At 39.2% G+C, this 15000-nt stretch overlaps 1 protein-coding gene across 1 annotated transcript in view; it reads right to left on the reverse strand.

The window, feature by feature from the left end:
* nptnb (neuroplastin b) overlaps positions 1–15000 on the reverse strand; it is a 168406-nt gene that overhangs the window by 40281 nt on the left and 113125 nt on the right. Inside the window, 2 exon segments of the mRNA XM_056479002.1 lie at positions 6252–6346; positions 8886–9078. Of these exon segments, the coding sequence (XP_056334977.1) occupies positions 6252–6346; positions 8886–9078 (288 nt within the window).

Raw genomic sequence — 15000 nt, forward strand, 5'->3', positions numbered from 1 at the left:
GTGCGATTCAACTGAACTAAATAATGCATGTGTGAAAGCACGTTTCTCCACGTGTTCTCCCGTTGGTGGAGGTTTCCTCCCCATGCTCCGGTGTCCCCTACAGTCCAAACACATGCGCTATAGGGGAATTGATGAACTAAAATGCCGTAGTGTATGAGTGTGTGTGTGTGTGTGTGAGAATGATGTGTATGGGTGTTTCCAGTACTGGGTGCACCTGGAAGGGCATCCGCTGTGTAAAACATAACTAGAATAGTTGGTGGTTCATTCCGCTGTGGCGACTCCTGATAAATAAGGGACGAAGCCCGAAGGAAAATTAAATGAATGCATGAAAATTGGCAGTAGTGCATGTGTGTGGTGTGTGTGAGAGAAATATGTGGTATGGGTGTTTCCCAAAACGGGGGTTGCAGCTGGAAGGTCATCCACTGTGTAAAACACATGCTGGATAAGTTGCCAGTTCATTCTGCTGTGGCGATCCCTAATAAACAAGGGACTGCAGTCAAAGGAAATGAATGAATGAAATTGCGTAGTATATGAGTGTGTGTGTGAATGAGTGTGTATGGGTGTTTCCCAGGACTGGGTTTCAGCTGGAAGGGCATCTGCTGTGTAAAACATATGCTGGATAAGTTGGCGGTTCATTCCACTGGGCGATCCTAATAAACAAGGACTGAGCCGAAGGAAAATGAATGAATTAGTAAATGTTGAACTATGATGAATGATTCTACACTAGTATTGTTATATTTAGCTCATGCTAGAGTAAATACAGCTATTTTACCATGTTATTTGTAAGTGTGACTCATTGTGATCATGATGACGGTGCAGTAAATGTGTAACAGTGATGGCCAGCGGAAATGTGTTGAATCAATGCAGCTCAGAGATAATCTAGCGCTGTGGGAGAAACTGATATATCTGGAACACTCGGCTATTTGTAGAGCCTGAAACACAAACTACACCCAAACAGGCGACAGAATGGAGAAATATACTGCAGGAACGGGGACAGGAATTCATGCAGGGTGATGTATGGAGTAACAGTGACTCACACACAATATACATACTCGACAGATGGAACCGTGACACACACACACACACACACACACACACTCAGGTGGGTTAATGCACCTGATGTGATTATATTACATTAGGTTAACATATGGAAGAGCGACCGCTGAATACTGTGCACAAACAGCACATTATTGGTGTTGTGTGTGAGTGTGTGTGTGTGTGTGTGTGTGTGTGTGTGTGTGCGCAGAGGGCAGATTATGATAGTGGACAGTAGAAATGCTGGCAGTGAATCCAGAGCTTTAATCCCAACCCAACCCACCGAAAAACCTCCATCTGTTGCCTCACAGAGAGAGAGAGAGAAATAGAGGCACGCACACACAAACACACACACACACACACAGAGAGAAAGAGAGATAGAAATATAGAGAGAGACACATAGAGATAGACAGAGAAAGAGAAAGAGAGAGAGACCAATTAAAATGCACTTACAAACACTGCACACACACACATACACACATAAAAGCAGCTTGTTTTCCTATCTTAGTGAGGACTATACATAGACTTCCATTGTTTTTCCATTGTGTTAATGATCTTGTCTATGGCCAGCCCCTAAAACAAGCAAGTGCCAATCATTACATCCTAATAAAACATGTTAGGACCAATTTATGGGCAGTTATTAATTAGTCAGGATTCAATAAATTCATTTATTTGACTTTATAAGTGAGGACAATTGAGCTAAATAGTATACGAGTACATACAATTATAGCTAAACCCGTACTTACACACACACAAGCAGAAAAACACACACATGCACTCACACAGAAAGAGAGAGGTGCCAAATACTGGAGTGTTTGGAGGCTGAACAGATGAAGAGTAGCACACTCAGCCTGGGTAACACACACACACACTCACGTTCAGCTCATATGATCTGATAGGATGAACACACTCAGAGCGTCTACAACATCTGCAGCTCATATTTCAACACACAGAGAATATGATGAAGATGTTTTATTCTCTAAAAGTGTGTTAGTATTATCTAAGAGTGTGTGCCGCAAACATGCCAGCATGTGAACTGAAGACACTGTGGTGTGTGTGTAAAATGAGCGCACAGAGGGGCTGGAGCCGGTGTCCATTTTATCTTACCAGTCAGATTATGCTACCAACACTGTATTTGAATGGTTCTGAGGATGGGGTTGGGGATTAGCAGTGTTGCCAGACGTACGATCATTATCGTATTTGTACGATAATTTCGACCTCGGTACGAGTTACGATCAATAACGTAATTTCATTGTAATCTTCGGGTTTCTTTACTAATAGGTGAATTACCATGCTTGTAAACATTTAGGATGCGCACGCATGGAGGTTGCAGAAAAACACTGGGAGCGCTAGCATTTACAGCGAGTGAATGACATCCGATGCGGTACAGAGTTTGTTGTTGTCTTAGAAATAATTAATTGATTACATATATTATTTACATAATGCTTTCAGCGTATTATAACAGCTCGTCACCCAGTGATAAGCACAGTGATTCTGCAAAATTAACGTTAAAGTGAGCGGCGTTCGTCTGACAGGTCCATTTGCGATAGCACCCTCCCAATGAATACTGGATAAGATGAACTGATCAAGCATCCAGACCTAAATATACAATCTCATTGAAGCTCCAAGTGATTTTACAGGAGAGAAGTTAAAGATCTACAAGTCTTTGGATGCCAACAATGTTGTTCTGTGTGGTCATGTGCAAGAAATAATGCTCCATGATGACCAGATTCAACACTATGTAGAGCTAAAAACCGAGCTTCTGCCTAGCCGAGGACAAGGAAAGAAGACGGAGAATTAGACCATCACTTCATTCAGCTCCCTTTTAGCCAAAGACGCCTGCAGTTGGCATTAAAGCAGTGTGGTGTACGGTAAAAGTTAAGTTTTCTATTTTTGGACTTTTCTAATTTGTCCTCCTACCGCACAACACCACATGTTTACTATTGCCACCGGTCTCTACAAGTATTTGGATGCCTACAATGTTGTTCTGTGTGGTCATGTGCAAGAAATAATGCTCCATGATGACCAGATTCAAAACTATGTAGAGCTAAAAACTGAGCTTCTGCCTAGCCGAGGACAAGGAAAGAAGATGAAGCTAACGTTATACAAGGCCTGAGTAATCATCAACAAGCAAAACGACTGCATTTTGACAGAGAACTACACCTGTACAGCAGGGTATGTGAACTTACATATAGAGGTAAAGCTGGTTTTATATTCGCACATTCAGACTTTCTCCTTAATACTATAATTTGAGTAAAGTATTATTTGCAAACTCTAAATAGCGAAATCATATTAGCAGCCGATGACTATCACAGTACAACATTGTTCACAGTCAGATAAACAGTGTTAATGTTGTTTTCAAGGCACACTTGCAAGTTATTTCAGACTGAATATTCAAAGTGCCGTGGTAAACAATATAGGGAGTGTGTCACAAGTTATCACTGAATGAATGTGTGAATATAAACCAACTTTACCTTAATAACTTACAACTCTCAACTCTTACAACTTAGCACTTTCAACAAACCCAACAATGGGGTACCAAAGTGCTGTACATAAAACACATGAAAATATACACAAAAACCAAAACACATGACCTCACATCACATGATTAAAAGCTAAAGAAAATCAGTGTGTTTTCAGTGACCTCTGAAAAGACTCAACAGTTGGAGCTGTTCTTAAGGAGAGTGGAGGATCGTTCCAGAGTCTTGGAGCTGCTACTGAGAACGCTCTATCACCTCCACATTTTAAGCGTGATCGTGGAACTTGCAGATAGAGACGATCCTTAGAGCGAAGAGATCTCACAGGTTGGTGTATAATAATTAGCTCAGAAACATACTCAGGGGCCAGGCCATGGAGGGATTTAAAAACATACAGAACTTTGTACTGAATTCTAAAGTGGATTGGCAGCCAGTGTAGGGAAACCAGTACAGGTGTAATGTGCTCTCGTTTTTTTGTGCCTGTTAAGAGCCTTGCGTTCTGGACCAGCTGCAGTCGCGAGAGAGAGGCCTGACTCACACCCAGATACAATGTGTTTGCAATAGTCCAGACGAGAAGAGATGAAAGCATGAACCACCTTCTCCAAATCACGGAGAGGACTGAGAGGACAGACTTCAGCTTGGCAATATATCTAAAATAGAATAAACTAGTTTTGGCACCGCATTAATTTGCTGATCAGATATTAGCTCAGAGTCAAAGATGACACCAAGACTTTTTACAGATTCACGTTCATTCCTAGCATTCGTGTCCGCAGTTTAATTCAACCATGTTTAATTGTTTTTGCTGAAATCATTGCTGCAATCATAACCAGTAACTTGTCTGATTCAGCATTGAACTTACCTGATATGACATGAGAACTGCAGAGTCCAGCATTTATAATTAGACCATCACTTCATTCAGCTCCCTTTAGCCAAAGACGTCTGCAGTTGGCATTAAAGCAGTGTGGTGTACGGTAAAAGTTAAGTTTTCTATTTTTAGGCTTTTCTAATTTGTCATCCTACGGCACAACACCACATGTTTACTATTGCCACCCGGTCTCTTTTTGCAACCGGGACCCGTATGACGTCATGTGTGAACTAAATTGGGTGTAGTGTATGAGTGTGTGTGTGTGAGAATGAGTGTGTATGGGTGTTTCCCAGTACTAGGTTGCAGCTGGAAGGGCATCCGCTGTGTAAAACTTATGCTGGAATAGTTGGCGGTTCATTCCGCTGTGGCGACCCCTGATAAATAAAGTGACTAAGTCAAAAGAAAATGAGTGAATATAATATTATACTGAATAATTTGATATCACTTAAATGTTCACCTGTACTATTCAATCTGCACAACCCTGAAAGCTGACTGATTAATTGATCAGATGTGTGTGTGAGGGAGTGAGTGAGTGAGTGTGAGAATATGTAAGTGTGTGTATGTGAGTGAGGATGTTTGTGTGTCTGTGTGTGTATTTTTGTGTCAGTGTGTGTGTGTATATATATATATGCATGTGTGAGTGTGTGAAAGTATGTGAGTGAGTATGTGTATGTGTGTGCAGTAGGTAGTGCTGTCACCTCACAGCAAGAAGGTTGCTGGTTTGAGCCTTGGCTGAGTCAATTGGCATTTCTGAGTTTGCATGTTCTCCTCGTGTTGGTGTGGGTTCCTCCAGGTGCTCCGGTTTCCCCCACAGTCCAAACACATGCACTATAGGTGAATTGGGGTAAGCTAAATTGTCGTAGTGTATGAGTGTGAATGAGTGTGTGTGGATGTTTCCCGGAGATGGGTTGCAGCTGAAAGGGCATCTGCTGCATAAAACATATGCTAGATAAGTTGGCGGTTCATTCCGCTGTGGTGACCCCAGATTGATAAAGGACTAAGCTGAAAAAAAAATGAATGAATGTTCCAGGAATGTTCTTGAGCGTCAGGTTTTGTGAATCCACTCATGCTCACATTCTGCACACACACACACACACACACACACACACACACACACGTACATAAAACATACAATATCTGTGTGTGCAGAATATGAGCATGAGTGGATTCACAAAACCTGACGCTCAAGAACATTCCTGTAGAGCCGGCACAGTCTGAGCTCTTCTTCATCTTCCTCAGTGTTAAAGCCGATGTGTTTTGACAGCGGCGTCAGACCTCTTTAAGCACGACTTACGTAACGCTCTGATGTCTCTCTCTGTGTGTGTGTGTGTGTGTTCAGACACCGTTTCTGCCCGCAGCCTGCAGACACGCACACTCTGCTCCACACACACACTCCATACTGGCCTATTTCTGTCTCCTCACACACACACACACACACACACACACACACACACACACACACACACACACACATATAAATATATATGTATATATATATATATATAATATATATATATATATATATATATATATATATATATATATATATATATACACATTCACATACTTAATCTCACACACACATACAGTATACACAGATACACACACACATATATACACTCCCACACACACACACACACATATATAAACACAAACAGCCAAACACACGTTGTAGGAGGGTTGCTGTGATTGTGAGTGACAGCAGTGATTGGGCATCCTCACACACACACAGTCTGCACCAGCGCTGAGTGTATTTTAAGGTGAACAGAGGCTAATTACAACTCAAACAATAGCTAATTATAAGGCGGGTTGGGTCGTCAGCGTCTCCATGGCGATAAAGCTTTGTTAATGAGTTTCGTGAACGTGTCTCTTACCTTTGACCTCAATGGAAGCGTTGGCATTGGGCGCCGATTTAAAGGTGTAAACACACATGTACTCTCCAGAATCATCAGTCCTGGGCTTATTTAACCTGTAAAACACAAGCAGAAATAATCAGCGGCAGCTCAAACACACACACACACACGCACACACATCACACACATCTCTACTATCTACCAACACACTCTTTTTACAAGTTTCAGCTCAAAATAAAACACAAGTAATGTTTCTAACTCTTTGAAACTGACCCTAGGTCAGGCTTTAATCCTAATTGTGGAATTTTGGTGACTGTCGCTTTAAATTCAAATGAGATTGCATGAAGGACGGAGCTATAAATGCATTTGTGTCAGCATAGTGGCAGATTTAAAACAGGACTAACATCCTAACAGGTGAATGTGCCAAAACTTTGTTCAGTTAAACAAAGAGAAAACAGAACCCTGCTGAAAAAAACTAGCCTAGGCTGGTTGGCTGGTTTTAGCTGGTCTACCAGCCTGGTTTTAGAGAGGTTTTGGCCATTTCCAGGCTGGTTTCCAGCTTGGTCTTAGCTGGTCAGGCTGGAAAATGACCAGCTAAATCCAGCTTGACCAGCCTAGCCAGGCTGGGAGCCCAGCCAAAACCTGGATTTAGCTGGATTTAGCTGGTCATTTTCCAGCCTGACCAGCTAAGACCAAGGTGGAAATAGCTGGAAATGGCCGAAACCCCTCTAAAACCAGCCAACCAGCCTAAGCTGGTTTAAGCTGGATTTTTTCAGCAGGGAAGTCACTGGATTTGAGAACAGAGATGAGCTTCTTGAGGTGAATGCGTACGTTTGCTCTAATGACCTGTTTCCACTGAGGGGTACGGAATGGTTCGGAACGCTTTCCACTGTCAAAAGGTACCAAAAAGCGAATCGTACTGTACCAATTTTTGGGTACCGAGCACAACAAAAGGGTACCAAAAGGTGAAGCGAGACACACAGCTGAACACTATTGGTTTACAGCAGGAGTGCTCAACCCTGTTCCTGCAGATCTACCTTCCTGCAGATTTCAGCTTCAACCTTGAACAAACACACCTGAACCAGTTAGTTCAGAGCTGAACAGCACTTGATAATTACAGGCAGGTGTGTTTGATATGGGTTGCAACTGAAATCTGCAGGAAGGTCGATTTCCAGGAACAGGGTTGGTCACCCCTGGTTTACAGAGATACATCACTCGCTCGTGGACAAGCAGGAGAATGAAAACAAAGCAAGCGCCATTTTTAACTACACAGCTGAGACATTACACCATAATAATATTTACATATAATAACGAGCCATGGTCGACTGAGCTCAAACAAACCTTATCATCGACGAACAGCCACAAAGCCAAGAAGAAGAGCAGAATCTACTCTGTGCCTTGTAGTTTTTATAAGCCCGTCTAAAATATGTGTGGTTTCACCTTCTAGCTTGCGTGCACTGCGCGTCAATTTTTGAAATAAGGAACTTCTTGAGCTGATGATAATAACGTGCTTGTGATTATTGAAGTGCTTCTGACATTCGATCCTTTAAGAAACGGACAAACGCGAGAGTGAAGCATAAAAAACAAAGGAGCAAATGATTCTTTCAGCAACCTAAACCATGAACAGTTTCTATGTGCTTTTCTATAAGAAATAGGCCTGTACGGGATACTTTTGAGGTGCTGATTAAAATAAAGTTATTAAAGAAGTGAATGAATTTAAGTATCTTGGCATAACTCTAGACATTAATTTAAAATGTGATAGTCATGTTAAAAATATGAGAAAGAAAGTTAAGCCAAGTCTAAACTCTTTTCGTCTTATTAGAAGGTTTTCAACATATCATACTGCAAAATTATACATGCACACAATGATATTCTCTCACTTGACGTATTGCATTACATCGTGGTCTCAAGCCTCTTTAACTACATTGAAGCCTATTGACTCAATATATAAACAAGCAGTTAAAATGATGGACTTAAAGCCTATGCGATGGCATCATTGTAAAGTTTTATGTAAACATAACCTTATTAGTTTTGATAGTTTTATTAAATTTAATGATCTTAAATTGGTTTTTAAATGTTTAAATAATCATGTTCCAATCCTGTTTTCTGATCTAATCAGTAGCCATCAAACCTCTCACAGAGTCACACGGGCAACTGCTAATGGTGACTGTCCAGTGCCAAAGTGTAAGACCTCTTTTGGCCAGTCTGTTTTCTCTGTAAAGGGAACCAAACTGTGGAATGATTTACCTGTTAGCTTAAAATCAGAAAGTAACCTAAATATTTTTAGTAGTGTTCTTAAAAAGCAAAACAGCAGTGTTTGCACAAATAGTCTACTGTTAGTTTGTTGGATCATGTCGCCTTTGCTTTTGCCTTTGCTCCAGTAATTTTATGTAAAGAATTATGATGCTGTGTATATGTTTTTATTATAGTTCCATTTTGTCAAGCCTCCTGTGGACTGGACAGGTGTTGAGAATTAGCAAGTTTGCTAATACACTTGAGCAAATGCATTTGGTTGTCCAGTGTAATTGTGATGTCCATGTCAAATAAATAAAATGATGCCAAATAAAACTTTTATTTTAGATGCGATTAATACTGTTGCACAGAAATGACCCCATCGTAGGCATTTGTATTCAGTGATCGGACTGCTGGTCTGACCTGAACTCGGTGTGTTTGCGCTGTGTCCTGCTGCTGGAGATCTCCTGGCCGTTCTTCATCCAGAAGGTCTCCTGGTGTGTGCTGTGTGAGTTGGTCAGGTTACACTTCAGCACGATCGGCTCTGGAGGATCCTGGCCGCTTTTGGAGCTTTTAGGCTGCAGGATCTCCTGATCGGAAGCATTGATTCGTGGCCCTGAAATGCAGACAAAATCCTGCACAATCAGAAAACAAGCTTCATAAACTGTAACTGTAATGCGGAAAATGTAATGTTTAGATTTGACTGCATGTCCATTTATAGTGTCCAGCGTAAATGAGGGATGCTTTTATACGGTATTTTAATTAATACTGTATATAGGATGCTTTACAGTTTATATTTTTTATTTCTATTTGTCAAAACAGCACAAGATTAAACCCTGCTTCAATATACGTGACGTCAAATAAGGGTTAGCATTAAAGTCATGTAAATGTAATCCAGCTCTGTTTGTGACCAATGACTATAAAGCTCCAAAAACAAAACATAAACATCATACAATCCAATGTTTAACAATTAATTGCAGTGTCCTTAACTACTATGCACTTACTTCAAAATATAAATACAATGTACTTGATGTGTTGATAATGTATTGCAGAACACTTCTGGGGAAATTAAGGTAAGCTATGGGTCGGGTTAAGGTCAGGTTTGCTGATATGGGTAGGTTTAAGGGTGGTTTAAAGTGTAAGGGATGGTCAACAGTGTAAATAAATGTAATTACAGAAGTTAATTACAGATGCAATTACATGCAGGTATGCAATCGAGCATAAGCACAATGTGAAACATGTCTTGACACAATAAGTACATTGTAACGAATTATTAATTTCAGTGTAAGTGCATGTTAGTTAAAGGTGCTGTATGTCAGTATTTCATTCATTCAGTCAGGAAGTCTCTTAAAGCATGTGTCCGTGACTGAAATGTGACCTCTGGTGGACAGTAGCAGACTCCGAAATGAGATGCAGATTCAGAGTTCCACATGAGGTTATTAATTAGCAAATAATATAAATATTACAAGTGTAAACATTAGGTGAGCAGGTTACATTGTAACCCTGTGTCCTAACAAGACTTGCAGTGATAAATTTAGCTGTTTGCACTAGACAAAACACGACAGAAATGTAAATACAGCCATTCAGAGGCAGAGAATAGTGCACTCACTGCACTCCAGCGAAATGGTCAGGTTTATAATCAGGGCTTTACATTAACACCCGCCAACCCGCCAAATGTGGTTAGATTTCAGTGGTAGCGGGTTTGACAGATACTCCCACTAGCCACTTTGGCTGGTTGAAAATAATTTTCCCAGATAATAATCCTTAAAAGCAGGGTTCGACAATAAGGATTGTCCAATATACATGCAAAGGCAATCTCAGAATTGGGAAGCAACATTACTTCGCAACTTTGCGCCAGCAAAGCTGGTGAATACCGAATGAGAGGATAATCACTCGCGCTAACAGCTGAGGTGATGTGCGCGACTGTTTATAACGCGTGCACGCTCCCGTTTCCCTTTTTAAAGCAACTGTGTCTAGAAACACACCTGATGCGATCGGTTTTCTTTCAAATAGACTAGACAAAAAGTGATGAAAATGAACCCACAGTCTTGCTGCTTTCAAGATTTCCAGAGTTGACTTATTGTAAGCAGCACCAGTTGTTTTCGCTTGAACTATTCTTTGAACAGATTATTTATGGGTCTAACATAACCGCGTGTGTGTGTGTGTGTGATCATATATTCAATATCACACGGTGTGTTTTTACCTGCTTTCTTTTGAGCTAATATGGTTTAATTATCATTTTTTACAATAACATTGCTTTAACGGGAGATTATCTCCCCATTTATGTGTAGTAAACTGGTGATCTGGGATTTTTGGTTAGGACAGATTGCTGTGCATATGTTGTGTTAAATACAAAGTATTGTATACAGCAATATTTTGCTTGTTTCGGCACATTTAAAATTGTTTATGTTTGGTGTGGTTAGAGATAAATTTGGTAAATCCTTCATTTTGAGCTCTGAAAATTATGCGAAAAAAATCTAACTGTAATACTATGAAACAATGACCCATTTGCTCATGATTATTGAGCTCATACACGACACACACAAAGTGAAATGAACGAGGATGCATGTGGAGATAACGCAAAATCTAAATCAAGTCATTTTAGCATGTCAAAGTCATATTTATGTGTAGAAAATATATTTTCCCAACAATAAAATTGTGGCTAGTGAAATTGGTGAGTGGCTAATGTTGGAAAACTACTAGCCACAGTGGCTGGTGATCAAAAAAGTTAATGTCAAGCCCTGTTTATAATCTAATGAATACATATTAAACCTCTTTAACATTATTAAATGTAGATGCTGAATCACTGACATGTGTTGGTTTGCACTGAGTCTCAGTTCTGAAGTTCAGTTTCAGACAGTTTATTTTATTTTCCAGATCTGAGGTGAACTATCTGCTGCTGCTTTCAGTAGTGTGCGCAATAAGCATTGTTCTTATGACATTTTTCTAGAGGAGGAAAACGCGAATTACTTCCAAACACTTCAAATATAGTCTGTGTTAGTAAATGCAAGACTATTGATGAACTCCAGCACAACACTGTATGACAACGCTTCAGATGCTTCAGATCAATTGGTCAGATTCTGGAGTGCTTTACAGGTCTAAAGAAAAATATTAATGATAAATGATCTTAAATAAAACACACACATTTATAGAGATGGTGTAGAAGTATATAACTTTACTCACATGGGAAACGGAGGCCACATGAATGGTTTGTGAGCACAATTAAGTGCACACAGCATCCCATATCATCTGATAATTGTAAGAAATAAGTCCAAAAGGCAACTGACTGTGTAAAGCCACATAAAACAACACAAAAATACGATGAATCTGCCGAGATCAGTGGCTAATCTGCCGGATTCAGCTGAGGTGAAGTGACGGCGACCAGCGAGACCTAGCTGTCACTCAAGTGGCCACGCCCTTAATTATGCAAACTTAATATAACCTAATATAAAGGAAATGGATGAGTTATAAAAAAATTCACCCCCCTCACAGTTGTCATGGAGGGTAATAATAGCTATATGAACCAAAATCGTTCTTTGTATCAGGCTGTAAACACCTGTGCAATACCAAGTTCAACCTCTGGGTGTCAAACCTACAAGCTGCACCTTTAAGGACACTTATATACCAAATGAGATAAATGATGCACTTTCTGCCTTTCACACCTTCACACTTGCTTTAAAGTTGTGCACAAAATAGAAAAACAATATGACAGAATCTAAAAATGCATATTCAATTTGTACCTGCCGACAGTAAACAGATAAAAAGCGATTGCAATATGAGTGTCATCAGATGCTTTCCAGCAGAATCATCCATCATGAACGTGGATGATTTGAGGAGCGAGCTGTAAAGTTTCTACAGTATTAGCAGATGTGTTTATGTCAGATTCTGCTCCGCTTATTTCCTCTTGGCTTATACGCTGATCTCTGCTAGTGATGTTTCACTGTATTGATCATTTATTGTCAAACTGCTGATCATAATGCAGACATTACATTGATACCGCATAGGTCTGTCATGAATTATCTTGTAAAATACAACTGCTGCAGCTGCTAAATTTGTGTCATTTATTTAACATTGGGGACACATGAAGAAGTTAAATGTGAGTGAGAGGGGCAGTGCGTCTGTGTGTGTATGTTTAAGAGAGTGTATGTGTTAATGCATGGGTGTGTATGTGAGTGTGTGTGCGTGCGTATGTTACTGTATGTGTTTTCATACTGTATGTGTTTTCATGAATGTGTGCGTGTGCAAGTCTATGTGTGCGTGTATATGTGTCATCTGTAGATCCCGCTGAAGGTCACCAGCAGGACAGAGTTTGATGGTCAATGGTGGATCTGGTTTCTCCAGCAGCCCGTCCTCCTTAAGAACAGCACAGAACACTGAAGAGTTCATTATTTAATATCAGCAGCTCTTTTTCTGCTTCACAAGACTTTAATAAAGCATAAACCAGAATGCTCTTCTGTTCACAAACTATACATTCACATCTACAACGTATAGCCTGTTACTGTATATGCATGTGATGATGGTACATTACATGTATTTAATATGAAATCAGCTCCACTAGAGTTAAACAGGGGAGTTTTACCATTTTTTAATCCATTCATCTGATCCCCGGTCTGCACTTTTAACTTAGCCAGGGGCGGACATAGTGATTTGGGGGCCCTAAAAGCAATTCCGGGTATGGGGCTCTAGCATTTTTGAAAAATAAACTGCATGTTAAAAAATGTATATATATATATATATATATATATATATATATATATATATATATATATATATATATATATATATATATATATATATATTAGAGGTATCATAATTAATTGTTTCTTCGGTGCACCGCGATTAAGACGCGGGCAAATCGGTATCGGTTTAGTATTAGATCATAACCGGTCATTATGTACTAGCGTCATTTATCTCATATATGCTATATTGTGGTAGCTTGCTATGGCAAGGGAGGTGACCGCGAGTTATTAAAACGCAGAAACTCTGCACAACTCACTGCCGGTGTGTTTGCTGGACAGTGAAGTTACAACAGAAGCCCCTATTTCACTGCGATTGAGAAAACTCTGGGATTGACTGAATGAACTGAAATATGGTAAATGTAACTACAAAAGAGTGAAGTTTAAGTTAGATAATTATCTGAACCATTTGGTCAGTTTTTGAGCGAGATGCTAATGGTCTAATCTGACTCAGTGATCAATGCTAAGATAAGCTAAAATTGCTCCCTCCAGACTCAGAGATTGCCTGAATGTATTCAAATATGGTAAATGTAACTACAAAAGAGTAAAAATTTAAATAGGAAAATGATCTAAACTCTTTGGTCAGTTTTTGAGCGAGATGCTAATGGTCTAATCTGACTCAATGATCTATGCTAAGCTAAGATAAAAGTGTTCCCGCCAGATTCAGAAAATGACTGAGTGGATTAAAAAATGTAAATGTAACTACAGAAGAGTCAAGCTTTGAATAAGATAATTATCTAAACCGTTTGGTCGCTTTTTGAGTGAGATGCTAAAGGTCTAATCTGATTCAATGATCTATGCTAAGCTAAACTAAAATTGCTTCCTTCAGACTCAGAGATTAAATGAATGTATTCAAATATGGAAAATGTAACTACAAAATAGTCAAAATTTAAATAAGATAATTGTCTAAACCATTGAGTCCATTTTTGAGCGAGATGCTAATGGTCTAATCTGATTCAATGATCTATGCTAAGCTAAGCTAAAAGTGTTCCTGCCAGACTCAGAAAATGACTGAAAGGATTAAAAAATGGTAAATGTAAGTACATAAGAGTCAAGCTTTAAATAAGATAATTATCTAAACCGTTTGGTAAGTTTTTGAGCGAGATGCTAATGGTCTAATCTGATTCAATGATCTATGCTAAGCTAAGCTAAAATTGCTTCCTTTAGACTCAGAGATTAACTAAATGTATTTAAATATGGTAAATGTAACTACAAAAGAGTCGATATTTAAATTAGATATTTATCTCAATCATTTGGTCATTTTTTTGAGCGAGATGCTAATGGTCTAATCTGATTAAATGATCTATGCTAAGCTAAGCTAAAATTGCTCCCCCCAGACTCAGAGACTAACTGAATGCATTCAAGTATGGTAAATGTAACTACAAAACAGTCAAAACTTAAATAAGATGATTGTCTAAACCATTGAGTCAATTTTTGAGCGAGATGCTAATGGTCTAATCTGACTCAATGATCTATGCTAAGCTAAGCTAAGCTAAAAGTGTTCCTGCCAGACTCAGAAAATGAGTGGATTAAAAAATGGTAAATGTAACTACAGAAGAGTCAAGCTTTAAATAAGATAATTATCTAAATTGTTTAGTCAGTTTTTGAGCTAGATGCTAATGGTCTAATCTGATTCAATGATCTATGCTAAGCTAAGCTAAAATTGCTCCCATTAGACTCAGAGATTAACTGAATGTATTCAAGTATGGTAAATGTAACTACAAAAGAGTCAAAATTGAAATAGGATAATTGTCTAAACCATTTGGTCATTTTTTGAGCGAGATGCTAATGGTCTAATCTGA

This window comes from Danio aesculapii, chromosome 18, assembly GCF_903798145.1.
Source record: "Danio aesculapii chromosome 18, fDanAes4.1, whole genome shotgun sequence".
NCBI lineage: Eukaryota > Metazoa > Chordata > Actinopteri > Cypriniformes > Danionidae > Danio > Danio aesculapii.